Source organism: Prionailurus viverrinus, chromosome C1 (genome assembly GCF_022837055.1).
Source record: "Prionailurus viverrinus isolate Anna chromosome C1, UM_Priviv_1.0, whole genome shotgun sequence".
NCBI lineage: Eukaryota > Metazoa > Chordata > Mammalia > Carnivora > Felidae > Prionailurus > Prionailurus viverrinus.
In genome coordinates this window covers 59,098,267-59,113,969 of record NC_062568.1, presented here as the reverse complement: position 1 = coordinate 59,113,969, position 15,703 = coordinate 59,098,267, and the positions used below count along the sequence as shown (strand labels likewise).

The 15,703-nt window shown below is 37.3% G+C and overlaps 1 protein-coding gene across 2 annotated transcripts in view; it reads right to left on the bottom strand.

The window, feature by feature from the left end:
• Nucleotides 1–8,373: 8,373 nt before the first annotated feature.
• ABCB11 (ATP binding cassette subfamily B member 11) overlaps nt 8,374–15,703 on the bottom strand; it is an 88,634-nt gene continuing 81,304 nt past the window's right edge. For both annotated transcript variants that reach the window (XM_047872208.1, XM_047872209.1), the window contains 4 exons: nt 15,347–15,544; nt 11,553–11,759; nt 9,460–9,606; nt 8,374–8,628 (listed from right to left, as the gene is read on the bottom strand). In XM_047872208.1, the coding sequence (XP_047728164.1) occupies nt 8,428–8,628; nt 9,460–9,606; nt 11,553–11,759; nt 15,347–15,544 (753 nt within the window). In that variant the 3' untranslated portion in view covers nt 8,374–8,427. The remainder of the gene's footprint in view (nt 8,629–9,459; nt 9,607–11,552; nt 11,760–15,346; nt 15,545–15,703) is intronic.

The window sequence follows — 15,703 nt, the reverse complement described above, 5'->3', positions numbered from 1 at the left end:
TAGAATGAGCTGCAAGGATTTCCTTTCAGTGTTATCTCCTTTTCATAGCAGTGACATTTGAAAGAAGACTGTGATTAATTCTTCCTTCAACTGATGTTTTGGAATACCTCTAGATATCAAGGTCATATTTTGAGGTCATTTAAGTACACATCAATACTTCAACATGGCATTATTTATACTTACATTTCAGTATTTTTTTGTTGTTGTTAACAAAAATATCTATAACAATAGTATCTATCTATTAAGATTGTGTTCATCGGGAAGCCTGGTGGCTCAGTTGGTTGGGCGTCTGATTTTGGCTCACGTCATGATCTTGCCATTCATGCGTTGGGGCATCACGTTGGGCTCTCTGATGACAGCTTGGAGGCTGGAGCCTGCTTCAGATTCTGTCTCCGTCTCTGCCCCTCCCTGGCTCAAGTTCTGTCTCTCTCTCTCTCAAATGTAAATAAACATTTAAAAAATTTTTTAAAAAGATTGTGTTCATCGGTAATTAACAGCAACATCTACAACTACAAAAAAATACTTCAGTGGCTTAAACAAATGAGAGGTGTCTTCTTCACATGGAACAGGATGGCTGGAGGTAGGCGGCCCAGGCTGGAGTAGCTGCTCAAGGATGTCCAGGAATCAGGCTCAGTCTATTTTCTTGCTCTGCCATCCGTGGTGTATGGCTTCTGACCAGATGACCACCACAGCATGGCTGCCGTGCCTCCAGGAAAGAAGAAATGAGGAAGGAAAACAGCCTTTCTTCAGCCTAGCCTTATTCTAGAAGGCTGTGTCTATATTTCATTGATCAGAACAGTGTCATGGTCTCCCCTGGCCTCAAGGGAGTCTAGGAAGGGAGAGACTTGACTTTCCAACCTCTGTAGTAGAGGCAAGCAAGGGAAAAGGATGTAGAATTGGGTGTCAAGTAAGCCAGCCTGACACCTGCATGGTGACTTCTCCCATATATAACAATAAAGGCAACTTACCTGCTAACTGCTTTCACAATAACATACAAAAATTGTGAGGGCACACTACTTTCTAAATTATAAAATGCTTCGTGAATGTTATCCCAGGGTATATTTAAATGATTAATCGAATTTTCATCTTCCAAGAAATTCTATTAAGACATTGTGCATCTTTTAGTTTGATTCCATTCTTGATATATTAGAAATATGTACCCTCAACAAATAAATTTGGAGTAGTTTCTTTCTTTCCTGTAATCATTCATAATAATTTTTGACATCTGTCTGGGTCACCTTGGGTGAACATTTCCCTTTCTATCTCCAGCTGTTGTGTTGTTCTCCAATTTATCTTTTTGTATCTGAGAGTAGGACCTGTACCTGAATTATACAAAGGATGGAACTGCAGATTCACCAGCTACATATTCTTCTTCCTTTTTCTACTGCACTTTCTGTCCTGGTGCTGATTTATTGGGCTGAGTAGCTGCATGCAGACAGCTACATGTCAGTCACGTGTATCCTGATTACTCATTATGAGCCTTAGGATGCCATACGACTCACTAATGAGCACATTATAATGCTGGCCAGTGCTAATTAGATGATAATCATGTGCACTGCTTTATTTACAGTCTATTCATTTAAATTAATTGGGCATTTAATTGAACACAGTGTGAAAGAAATTGGAATTGGGTTTTAAAGTTTGTTTAAGTTATTTTCATCTCCCACCTCTTATAGGCAGGTGACATTATTCACTTGATCTGGAAATTCAGAGCAAATACAAGTGGACTAAATGTTTGTTTTATAATGATACACACACATATGTAAAGTTATCTCAAAATGGGTTTGGAAACAGCAACCAAATTTGCAATTTTTTGATCTCTACTAACATACTTATGTGACCTGATTACAGAGAGATTCTGCATGCATAAGAGATAGTATTAAATCCAGCACTTAGTTGGAAATATGAAGTAAGATCCTAAACCAACCTAATGGAAATGTTCTGTTATTTTCTTAGGGTAGGAGATTTACATTTAATTCATGAATAAATATGTGGCAAACTATACCTAATTATGATCCTATGTATTTTCCTCTTTCAGGACACAATATCAAAATACCTCAGGGTATACATTTTTAAATGAATGCATAATTGCCAAAAATTGCACGCATGAATGCATTGCTAAATTCAAAGTGTCTTTTCATTGAAATTATTTCTTATGAGCATACATAGAGTAGACCTCGAGTCACTATATGAAAGAGTTTCCAGACAAAATAATCTAGAGGTCAATTCTACTTTTTTCTCAAATAACATCATTTCTGTTTTGTGGTTATCTGCTCTCATGCAATTTTGAGATGTACCAAATGACTCAGGGTGTCTTTTCTAAATAAGTTGGAAAGTGTGCTGCTCTAATTATTTATAAGAATTGCTTATAGAAAAAAATCATAAACAAATCTTATAAATTACCTGGGATAAAACTTGTCTTGGGAAGAGAACTCAAGGGGATTAGATGAAATGGCAATTTAAAAAATTAAATTGTATTACGTTAAACAATCTTAGTTTTCTCTCTTTGTCGACTCAAACCAGTAAATCAAGTAAAATTAATGATGTGAAGAATTTTAACCACTCTGATAAGGGCCTATATGACTCTGTCATCATAATGTTTGATTCTGCCAGATTCTACCACGATGCTTGTTACTTCAAATGAGTGTCATGATCTTCAATCTAAACAAGTTCTGCAAAATTTGCAAGTACGGTATAAAAACATGTTCCAAGGGAAAAGCTGGGCTCATGTTTTTATAAGACTCAAATCATGCAGGGACAACTGAGGCCCAGGGCAGGAAATCCACAAAACTGGATATTCTAACCCTATCTTTTGGATATAGTAGCTGCTAGTCACATATAGCTAGTGGGAATTTGACATGTGGCTAGTCTGAACTGAGCTGTACTATAAGTATAAACACATCAGATTCTAAATATTTAATATGATAAAGTAAAATTTAAATTTAAAGTAAAATATTTTATTAATAATTTTATATCGATTATATGCAATAGTAATATTTTGTAGATTTTGGATTAAATGAAATATATTAGCATTAATTTCACTTGTTTCTTTTTCCTGTAATGTGACTAGAAAATTTAAAATTACACATGTAGTTTGCATTAATGACTTACATTTTTATTGGAAGGCACTGCTGTAACCTAATGGGCTGGTTGTCTTGGGGCTGACAAATTATTCACTACTTGTATACATTTAAAATGATTATTCAACCAAGAGTCTTGAGTTATCACTGTATACCAACTACTGAGAAAGTAGTAGGGATACTATGAACTAGACACAGTCCCTGTCCTCAAGGACCACAGACATTTAGTATGTGCAGGGAGCTGTGGCCATACAGAGGATAAATGACTGGAAATACAGACTACCAAAAATTTGGTAGAAATCCTTCCAGATATCTCTTTAAGCATATAGATACATACAAACACATAAACACAGACACATATATACATAACAGATGTGTGAGGTGTGTGTGTGTCTGTGTGTGTGTCTGTGTGTGTGTATAGATAGAGAGAGAGAAAGAGATGGGTAGATGGTATCATACCACCCATCATGATCAGAAACTCACTTTTTATGTACAGCATATAATGGACATAGTTTCACAAAAACAATAAACATAGGTCAATAGAATCATTTTATTGGCTTCATGGCAAATATCACTGTATATATGTGTCTGAACTAATTTTACCTTTTCCCCATCCTCTTATTTATGGACTTTTAGATTGTTTCCAAGTTATTCTGAACAATAAAGGAAGAGACAACAATGCTCACTTTTGTGATTAGAAATTTAGAATAAACTATGAGAAGTGGGATTCCTGGTGAATCCATTTCTGGACTCTCTTCTGTTCCTGTGATGTATCTTTCAAATCCAGTTTCAGTACCTACTGTTTTTATTATTGTGCCTCTGTGCTACATTTTTTCTCCTTTTGTTTTAATTTGTTTACTTTATTAAAAAAATTTTTTTTTTAATTTTTTAATGTTTATTTTGAGGGAGGGAGAGACAGAGTGAGAGAAGGGGAGGGGCAGAGAGAGAGGGAAACACAGAATCTGAAGCAGGCTCCAAGGCCTGAGCTGTCAGCACAGAGCCGGTGCAGGGCTCCAACTCATGAACAGTGAGATCATGACGTGAGCCAAAGTTGGACACTTAACTGACTGAGCCACCCAGGCACCTTACCTTTGTCTTTTAAAGTAATATGTTTTATTGCTATTTGTTAAATTTGTAACTAATTTCTACCATGGAATATGAGGCTCCAGTTCTCTTACACTCATGTCCTATCGCTATATCACCTCTCCCACATCTTTTTATCCCCTTTCATAACCTATCTCTAATTTTGGTTTAGATCAGCATTCAGCATTTACATTGGTATGGCTTTGTAAATAGCATTCTTGGGTGAGTCATGCAATTGTATTATATTACAAATAATACAAATATATTTCCTTTCATGCAGAAGTTTTCTTTTCCCCCCGAGCTAATAGCTAATACTCTTCTCTGTCTCTCTCTGTGTCTTTCTGTATACACATCGCTAATTCACCGGCAAACTCTGCCAGACAGTATGTTGGAAAGTATAGTAGAATCACAATTTTCCTAGAGACATCCTTCTTGGAACCTCATTTCCTTATTTCAGTTGGGGCTGGCTATTTACTATAACTACAGCATAGTTGGGATTTCCCTTCCTAATCATCCTGGAGATTCCCATCACCTCATTCTGTTTTTGTTTTTGTTTTTTTTTTTAAGTAATTTTTGAGAGAGAGAGTGAGGGAGTGAGAGAGAAAATGAGCATGAGCAGGGGAAGGCAGACAGAGAGAATCCCAAGCAGGCTCCACACTGTCAGTGCAGAGCCCAATGCGAGGCTTGAACTCATGAACCATGAGATCATGGCCCAAGCCAAAATCAAGAGCCAGGCACTTAACCAACTGAGCCACCCAGGAACCCCTCCCCTTGCCTCATTCTTGAGTTATATCACCTGTTTCCTGGGTCCTATACCCTCTCCTCATTTACTTTTATTTCAGGGAAACCTTCCTGTGGCTTCCTGAGAAAAGATGTATAGGGAGGTAAAGTTTTGAAACCTTACATGACCGAGAATTTCTTTAGACTTCTGTCATTCTTGAGAATAGTTTGCTGGATATAAAATTCTAGGCTGGAAATAACTTTCCCTAAGAATTTTGAAGGCAAATCTTTTCATCTTCTGGCTTTTAGTGTTATTGTTAACAGGTCCTATGTCATTATGATTCTTTATTATGTGTATCATGTCCCCACCCCACCACCCCTGATAAATTTGAGTATCTTCTTCCCCAATTTCCTAAAATCACATAATAGTGTGTTCAGGGAAGATCTTTATTTATTTATTATATTCAACACTTCTGAACCCTTTCAGGATGAAAATTTACATCCTTCAATTATAGGAAATACCTTTGGACAATTTAAATAATTTATTCCCCTCTTTCTTTCTGGACTGCAATTAGCTAATTACTGTACCTTTTGGATTGGTCCTCTAAAATTTTTCTTTTTCTGGGGTGCCTAGGTGGCTCAGTCAGTTGAACATTCAACTTTGGCTCAGGTCATGGTCTCACGGTGCGTGGGTTCAAGCCCTGCATCGGGCTCTGTGCTAACAGCTCAGAGCCTGGAGCCTGCTTTGGATTCTGTCTGTCTTTCTGTCTGTCTGTCTCTCTCTCTCTCTGTCCCTCCCCCACTCACACTCCCTGTCTCTCTCTCTCTCAAAAATAAACATAAAAAAAAAATAGTTAAAATAAAAAATAAAATTTTTCTTTTTCTTTTTTCTTCTTGTCTCGTTTTGTCCTACCTTCAGAGAAATTTCCCCAACTTTCTCTTCCAATTCTTCTTTTTTCTACTATAAACTTTTTTTATCTGGGGTTATGGGATGAGTTTGATCATACAATGAGCCCATCCTGAAAACATTAGAAATTCAAAAAGACTTGGGAGTGTCAGAACAGAGAAAGCAAGTAACCCCATTATCTGAGAAACATTAATAATGTAAAATTGCAGAGAACATATCTTTGTTAGTGATACAGGATGTGGGATAGATATGGAGACATTGGTGCTCCCTGGTGTTGTAAAATAAACTTGCAACTTTATTTATTTCTATATTTTTAAGATTATAATCCTTTCTCCCTTGTCACTGAGCCTCAAAAAACAACTATTTCCCACATCATTTCAAACCCTCTGTAGTCAACCTTTTCATGCTTATCAATAACTTTCAAGTACCTTATTTAAAAAAAAGTATCTTTTTTTAATGTTTATTTTTGAGAGAGAGAGACAGAGAGACAGACAGAGTGGGAGCAGGGGAGGGGCAGAGAGAGGGGGAGAAACAGAATCTGAAGCAGGCTCCAGGCTCCGAGCTATCAGCACAGAGCCCAATGTGGGGCTCGAACCCACAAACCGTGAGATCATGACCTGAGCTGAAGTCCGGCACTCAACTGAGTGAGTCACCCAGGCATCCCAAAAATGACTCATTCATTTTTCACACCCCACACATTCTACCCCAGGAAACTGGCAGCCTCCCAGCACAGAGCTTATGTTCTTTTCCTCTGAAATGCATACTTACACAAATGGATTCTGGTCTTCTTTCCTCAATATTAGAGGATGAGCCCATGCATACTGTAAAATGTAATTCCTTCTTGCAGGCATCTTTATTCTGCAACATACTTGTCATTGCCGTTTTTCATAACTTAACTAGAATGCTGTCCCCCACACTCTCCCTCCCTGATTTGGAAGCCATTAATTCTTCTGACCTAACTAGTTAACTTGCTAAACCACCTTTATGCTTATTTACCAGGAAACACTGGACCAGAGACAAAAATAATATACCTCAATATACAAACAGCTCAGGCTTAATTTGTAGGCAGAATTTGATTTGTTCTCCACGGGAAGAAAAAATTTACGCATCGAGTGCATTTGGGAAGGAGAGAGAGTAGGAAGACATCTTGATGGCAGGACAATTTGGTAGGAACTGTTACAGAATTTTTCATTTGTGTTGTCAAGAGCTCTTTTTGTATGTTCATTTTTATGGACTCTTATTTTTATTTACATAGATAAGAGTATCTTCTCATCTTGTTATATACATTTAACATTGGAATGTTTTCCTAATCTTTACATTGGCTCTGTTACCTCTAATATTCTTGTTCTGGGCATTCTATTGTTGTCATTTTGCTTTTTGTGTTATAATATTTCCTCAGTGCCTGGTGATTCTTGACAGTCTATTCCTGTAGAAGAGTGAGACACTGAAAGGCCAATTGGTGTGTGTTGTTAGAAGGTGGGCTTCACAGTAGAGTAATCTGGTTGGGGAGTTTCTTTGGAGGATTTCAGGCATTGGCCTGATAAGGTATCTTTTCTTGGATTGGCCAGTTTCCCCTTTTGCCAGAGGAAGAGGGAGTTGGAATTTTTTCTGCTTGTGTATTTATAGCTTTATATTTAATCCCCTTATCTCCTGTATGTTTAGCTGCCCCTTCCGATGTGACTTGTGTCTCTAAGTTCAAGCTTCTCTCAGTGAGATTCCCCACCCAGTCTTTTGCAGGAATTAGGGAAGGGCAGCCGTCCTGCTGCAGGAGGAGGGTTTATACTTCTGTTTCCACACAGGCAACCAATACGAAGGGTGGCAACAGGGACTAAAGGCCTGGGATACAGTCTTTATCCCAGGTTGCTGTCCTTTGTTTCCCCAAAGTCTATTCATGAAATAAAAATACTGCATTTTATTTTGTCATAGTTTCACATAGCATTATACAAAAAAGCCACATTAGTAGATTCTAATGACTTCACCCCTTAGGCACTACACCCTGATTCTATAAATCAATACCCCTTCCTAGTAAGTCCTTGTGAATACTTGCCCCTTTCTGCCTTTCCCATTCTGAGAACATCCACAGTATCAAAGTCCTCCTTTTCCTGTCCCCATCCTTAAAGATGAATGAATCTCTTTTAACGTGAAAGAAAATTTTAGTCAGGAAATAGTTGGGTGTCACTCTTCCTGTTGTTTTCACATATGACCTTGGTCCAGCTTGATAAACATTTGTTGAGTGCCTATTATAAGTGCATAGGCTCTGTGTACACTGAAGTTTCAAAAATGCATAGGACAATCCTCTGCTCTCAAGGAATTCAAAGTCTCATTTACTCTATGCCTTCCCACTAATTCCCATGTAGTAACTGTGAATGGCTTCTGCATGGAGAAGCCACTGGGTGATGGCTAAGCAGTTGCTTGCCATTGGATTTTAACTCACGCTAACCCTAGTTTCTTTCATTTTCTATATACAGATATTTAACACTAAATTGTTTTGAAAGTCATTAGAAATTAGCTTGGATCCCAACATATGACAATGTCTGAAAAAGTAAAGTATTATCATTTCTCCTTAAAGAAAAAAACACAACCCCATGGCACTCTTGTAATTGGTGCATCATCTGTACATGAAGTTCTTGAGTCAGGTCAACTGATGGGGGCTCCTGTGATGACTAGTTTGTAGTAGGCTCCCTTCTGGTTCATCAGTTCTTCATGGGTCCCCTTTTCAATCACTACCCCCTGTGACATGACAGCAATGATATCTGAGTTTTGGATGGTAGACAAACGATGAGCAATGACAATGCAGGTCCGACCTTCTCTGGCTTTGTCCAGGGCGACCTGCACTGTCTGCAAAGAGAAGGTGGAAAGCTGATGCAAAGACACATGCTTGTACCCTGGCCCAACATCTCAAGAATTCTGCTTAATACTACTTGAGCAGCATTGCTATACTCAGGGGTTAAACCCAAAGCCTTGACAGGAGAGAAAGGATCACATAAGTATTTGCTGTATGCAATGCCTCAATGATTTAAATTGCATTCTACAGACTGAGAACTTTCAGTCAAGCAAGAATGAACCAAACTATGAGGTCACAATATAACTTTATAATACCTGATGGTCTAATTTGCAAAAAATGAAACCAAAGGAATCATGTAAGGTAGCAGTTAAGTGGTCATTACTGATATTGTTATTCATTAAGGACATCTTATGTCTCTTTAAAATGAATCCTGATTTTTAAGGAATTAATTATAAATGGTAAATTTCATAGTTTTGTTTTGTTCAATTGCATTTCCTTCCATGCACATCAGATGTCACCTCTTACTTTGTGTTTTGTGCTGTCTCCCTGCTCTACCATGTAACTTTGAAATTATAAAATAGGAAATGCCTCACAGATGACCTAGATTATTTTACTTAAGAAAGCTAACTACTAGCCCTTGAAAAAGCATCACCTAGCCTAGAGAATCTTAACAACAATTCTTAAAGTTAAAATATGCTTTTTCATTTGAAACATTACTATTTTGAATCACTTCCTCTAGATTATTGTCTTTTGTTCCACCAAGTATTGGCCATTTATACTGTTAATGAATCATAAAATTGAAAATAGTGTCATTTCATAAGGGCAAATATTACAGCAAAAGACCCATTTATAATGATCTAAGACTTTAGAAAATCAATACATACCTTTTCACTTTCTGTGTCTAAGGCAGAAGTAGCCTCATCTAGTAGCAAGATTTTAGGATCTCGTACAATGGCCCGAGCAATAGCAATCCGTTGTTTCTCCCCTCGAGACAGTTGAGACCCCTGGGGCCCAACATTAGTTTCATATTTCTGGAAAAAGTATGGTGAGTTTGAAACCCAGAAACAGTCATTGCTCCTATGCTGTATGGAGCCCACATTAATCACCTCTCTGAGGATTTAAACAATTTTTGTTTTTTTTTTAATTAGGAATAATAAATGAGTCCTTCTATAAAGGATATAAAACCCATTTAGGAATATAAAAAAATATAGCATTTGTTGGGAAATTAGGGGATTTTATATCTCCATCTCTGCATTTATTTTATGTTTGTGGTGTTTTTTTTTCTTTCTTTCTCCCTGTCTATGAGATCTCTCTGATTTAAGATTCCCGGATTTCCGAACTCTCATCTGGAAGAGCTTTCCAAGATGGAATAACCCTGTGAATGCAAGGGCCCTTTGAGAGATCTCCTGGTCCATCCTCTTGTTGAGGAGACATCATTCTGGAACATAAGCTTAGTTACAAATCCTCACTGTGCTGTCTAGTAGCTCTATGAGCATGATCAAATAACCTAAATTTCTGTGAGCAGCAAACCTGCCTGGAAAATGAAGATGTTAATCACTAGTCCATACATTTACTGAAATTATGAAGGAAAATTCCTAGCTAGATGCTAGGCATGGCTACATAAAGAATAGTTAGCATTCACAGAATATTTATGATGCTTTAGGCATCGTGTTAACTATTCTAGCCAGATGATCATTTAATACTCACAGAAATAATTTTCTCCCTACTTTACAGATTACAAAACTTAGGCACAGACAGGTAAGAAAATTGTGCAAAGACAAGTAAAAAGCAGAACTCGAAATCCACGTGTGTCATGTTTCTGAGACTTTGCCCTTGACCACTGCTCTCCCCTGCCTTCCACAACAAGGTGTGTTTCCTTCCCCTGATTCCCTTGCCTCCTGACAAATGCTAACCACACCAAGTGAGACTCATGACAGCCTACTTTGTCCTCGTGGAGAAAAAATGCTCAGTGGAGGGTACCATGGGTTAAATCCATATGAGAAAGAGGCAATAAACTGCCTCTGAGCCACTGTCTCCCACAAAATGAGAAGGTGCTCAACAAAGATTTGTGGAATAAATGAATCTTCCAGAGGGAACACAAGCTTTGCTTTTCATTCAGGATACAGTACACAGTAATTTCCACATGCTCATGGATTGAGCTACCCAGGTTAGAATCAAGCTAAGACTTAAGGGCCTTTGAGAAAAAACAAACAAAACAAAACAAAAAAAAGGAAAAAGCCACCCCAAACAGCACAAAATTTATAAACATAATCACGTGCAAAAAAAAAAAAAAAAGTAATTTAAAAGAAGTCCAAAGGTTACAAGTTTGGTTCCTAAAATTTAGTTTCCATGTGTTAACTTTTTTTTTTGTGATCAACCACCAAGAGACTCTTGGTGGATGGAAAAATGCAAAGTCAATATTGTACTAAGTTCAAACTTAGTTCTGGAAAAGTGAGATGCATCAGGGCAGATGCAACTTACCTCATCAGGCACAGTAAATGCAGCCAAGTAATGAAATTATGGGGATGACAATAATACTAGCAGCATAATGACTATCTTGTGTATTCTTTCATTTTCATGTAATTGTTTGCATTTTGTAGATGATCGAGTCTCAGAAAAGATAAGTAACTGCCCCAAAGTTACACAGCTAGTAAGTGGCAGAGTTTGGATTCAAACCTATATCTGTTCTGAATCTCAGGATTGTTTCTCACCACGCTACACTAATGCTCAGTATAATACTGCTTTAGGTATAACAGGTTCTATGGCATCCTTTGCACTGGATGATATAATACTTCCCAAAGCTCAAGAGTATGTTGGTGGAGGCCATTTAATTTGCTTAAAAGAGACAATCCTAGGGCACTAAGAAAGAACCCGTGTTGACTTTGACCTTCTCTCTGAGCCACAGTCATAATACATTTTGGCCGTTCTACCTCTACCCATCCCCATCACCCATAAGGAGGTGACCTGAGGTACTCACCTCTGGGAGTGACATGACAAAGTCATGCAACTGAGCCTGCTTTGCAGCTTCTATGACTTTTTCCATGGGAATTTCCCTGGTGTTGTCCCCATACTTGATGTTGTCCATTATGCTACAGGCAAACAGCACCGGTTCCTGGGAAACAATTCCAATGTTCGAGCGGAGAAACTGGACGTTTACTTTTTTGCTGTCATGCCCATCTATCATCTGCCAATAGAGGTGAGAGGCAGAGCATTAAGTTCTAGAATTCCAGCAGTGAGGAACCTCCATATTCTAGAGGTAGTATTATATAAGACAGTTGCTTTACTTGAGAGATAAAAATCCCAGGAATCTTATAAATAAGTGATGTTGCCTTTGACCTCTGGAGGGAGTACCTGTCAGAAGTGGTGTCAGAAGTTATGATCAGACTATGGTTTTGTTTGTTTCCCAAAATTTAGCTGTGTAGGTATTTGAAACAAGAAGGGCACCCAGGACCGTATTTTGTTAAAAACAAATTTCCCCTTATACTTTGGTGTAGCACATCCTTTACAAGTATGAACAATTGCTCAATTTTTAGACTCCACAGGTTATGAAACAGGTTTTTCTATGTAAAAAGCTATTGGACAATATAGCAATTAAACCTATTTCCTTGATTTTACTGATACTAACATGAGATAATAGACTCAAGTAAGGAAGGAGTACATTTATTCACCTAGTCAATCAACAAACATATATTAAGTTTTCTGCCACAAGGGCACCATGCTAGGGAGTCTTTTATCTGCTATATAAAGAAAAAAGAATCTCTATTTTCTAGTAATTCATGATCTAGCTAGGCAATTTAGTGCAGGAACTCAAATATCTACCATTTGAGCTGTTTCACTTAAAAGCCTTAATATAGTAAAGGTGAAGTGTGTCTAACATACTACTATAAAGTGTTTGGCCCTATGGTTTCAGAAACAGATTATGTTAAATGGTGTGAACATACTATATTGTAGATAAGTTCTTAGCAATGGAAAAAGCAAACACTAGTGGGAAAAGATATAAGGTATTCCTCAACAATTAGCCCTGGCTCATCTTCCTCTATTCATTTTCCATAGTACTTATAGATTGCAAAGCACAATTTAATACCTAATTAACTACTGGAGCAGCTCTCTAAATATTGTACATGAGCTAATAAGGTAAACTCCTAAAAGACATGAGATATGCTTCATACTTCTTAGAATTTGCCACAGGGCCTAACACAGTACTGCAGATCACAGGAATTATGTGTTGAAAATGTTGAATGCTGCATTTGGTAGCTTCCTTAAGAGTAAAGACAATTTTTAGCATTTATTTATTTATTCATTCATTCTATCTATTTATTTGTAATGTTTATTTATTTTTGAGAGAGAGCATGTGCGAGCAGGAGAGGGGCAGAGGGAGAGAAAGAGAGAGAGAGAGAGAGAGAGAGAGAGAGAGAGAGAATCCCATGCAGGCTCCATGCTGTCAGCACAGAGTCCAATGTGCGGCTTGAACTCAAGAACCCTGAGATCATGACCTGAGCTGAAATCAAGAGTCAGAGGCTTAACCAACTGAGCTACCCAGGTGCCTCAAAGACAACATTTTAAAATTGCATAAAACGTGGTATTTTTTCCTACTTGAAAAAGGTTTGTAAAAATGTTTTACAATAATATAACAAAATATATTGTGTTTATGAAATTCAAGGAATCATACTGATTTCTTCATGGGCATTGCTTCTTACTTACGATCAGAACAAGCACTGAGTACATTCAGAGAAATATACTTAATATACGTATATGTTAATATTGGAAAGATCAAATGTGAAGGATTTGGGTCCTTATATGTCTTATAGTTCACAGTCTACCTGGGGTGATAGACAGGATAGTCTGACATTTTGGGAAACTAGACCCTCTCGTTTGCAGAGATCAGACCCCAATGCAATGTGCTTTCTAGGTTCATCAATCACTACATATTTTTAAACAAATTAAAATTTTTATAACCAAAATTAATAACAAAGTGATTATAAGTTATATATAACCAACTCTTATTCCTTATTTTCATAATTTCCTGGATTCTTCCAATATCTCTTTGCTTATTTCTTTGCTTTGCTTTTTGCAAAGGAATCTTTAGTTGCCTCCTTCGAGTTTCTCTCAGCATTTCTCTTCATAAAGTGACCTGTCCTCACTGCAGTGAAGTTTATACTACCCAGGGAACTCAAAAAAGCCTTTATTTCAAAATATTAGGGTTAAACAATCACTTGTAGATCAGAATAAAACATTTTCAGACCTATGCCTCTGAATCATTTCTTAGAAAACTACTGATGGATGCACTCCAACAAAAGGAAAGTGAAACCCAAGAAAGAGGATGATAGGGGAATTAGGAAATAATGGATCTAATCCAAGAAAACATTCAGGAAACTCAGGGTGACAACTGTTCAACAGGCACAGGTTGTAATTAGCCCAGGCAGTTGTAGACATGAGAGTAAGAAGCATGCCCCTCAGAAAAGGTAGCAGGATAGAGACATTGGAAGGATATAAGGATTTGATAAAGGCAGAAGATGCCAGAAAAAAAGCCTTTCATAAAAACAATCAAGAAAGAAAATGTAATGCTGATGTATCTCACTACTTGATAATGGGATGAACAATATTTACATAATCATAATAAAAGTTGTTAGTTGATTGTTAACTTTTAGAGTCAGCCCAGAATTAAAGATAATAAATGTTATAAACAGAATGTTAGTGTTTTGCATTTTGATAATATAAAAGTATAGTTATTAGGAATGGAGAAATAAGAGGAAGGAGGAAGAGGTGAAAATAGACATAGAATTGTTACTCTTATTTTAGGAAATAAGAATTCAAGAGATGCTATCTGTAGGTGTAGAAAAGAAGCAGAATTATATTAATTAAATTTACAAACAGAAACTTTTAAAAGTGATATATATATATATATATATATATATAGGGAGGAGGTGCATAAAAAAGGGGAAGTGTTGAGGGTAAGCTAAATTTCCATCTCTTAAGAATAAGTCAATAAAGAGTCTAAATTTGTTAAATCTTGAAACAGCGGCATAACCATATTACTTAGAGACTTTGAGGCGTTGAAAGACCTAAAAACATCAAATAGTTAAAAATAGTTGTCTTTGAGCAGAGAAATGGGGAGTGGTGGAAAGGGTAGCATAAGGGGTTGCTTTTTATTACAAATCTTTCCTATTTTATTTTGTATTCCTCTGCATATATTATTTGGAAAGAAAGAAAAGGGAAAGAAATGCTCCAGAAAATAAGAAGCAAAGAAATTCACCAGTTTTTCAAAAATCCTTGCCAAAGCTTTATGGCACATAACTACCAATTTGAGTTCTTTACATTATCTACACTTAAGCTTCTTCAACCAGGGTTGTCTCAGATTGTTCATACTAAATTCCCTCTCTTGCTCATTTATCATTGCGTTCTTCATCACCCCAGTCATTTTTTCCATTCGCGGTCATTAGCTTCCTGATTTGTTTGCACATTCTGCTCCATTTACAGGTAAGCAAATGCTTCTGTTAAACACACTCATCTCCAGCTTTGCAGTGTGCCCAGTTTTCTTTGTCTAACTGGTCAGCAGGCCATCTGGAACTGGGAAGTATATGGTATTAGAAATTGTAAGGTAGAATCAGGTCAACCAGCAAATGACTGGAACTAGACAATATCCATAGGGGAAAGTGTCCGAGGCAAGCACGTTCGAGTGAGTCCGGCGAGGTGTAATCTTGAAAACCACTTTTAAGGGGTTGGAGATCTTCTGCAGAAAGCAAAATTCTCAAAAGCATTTGCACTGCTTACCACCTTCCCTTCGTCAGGATCATAGAAACGTTCCAAAAGCTGAATGCTGGTGCTTTTGCCACATCCGCTGCTTCCAACAAATGCCAGTGTTTGGCCTGGATGAACCGATATTGAGAGACCATTCAGAACTTGTACATTAGGTCGAGAAGGATATGTAAATTTGCAGTCAACAAAGTCAATCTGGCCTTGGAAGTTGTCCTGTGGATGGGAAGATTGGAGTTACATGTGCTCCTATTAGAATCTAGAATACTGAAAATGTACCTAAATCTGAGTTTTAAATCCTTGCTTAAGATACCTTCAACTGCACGCTGCCATGTTGTGAAGTATAAAGACAGCCACTTAATGAAATGGCATTCT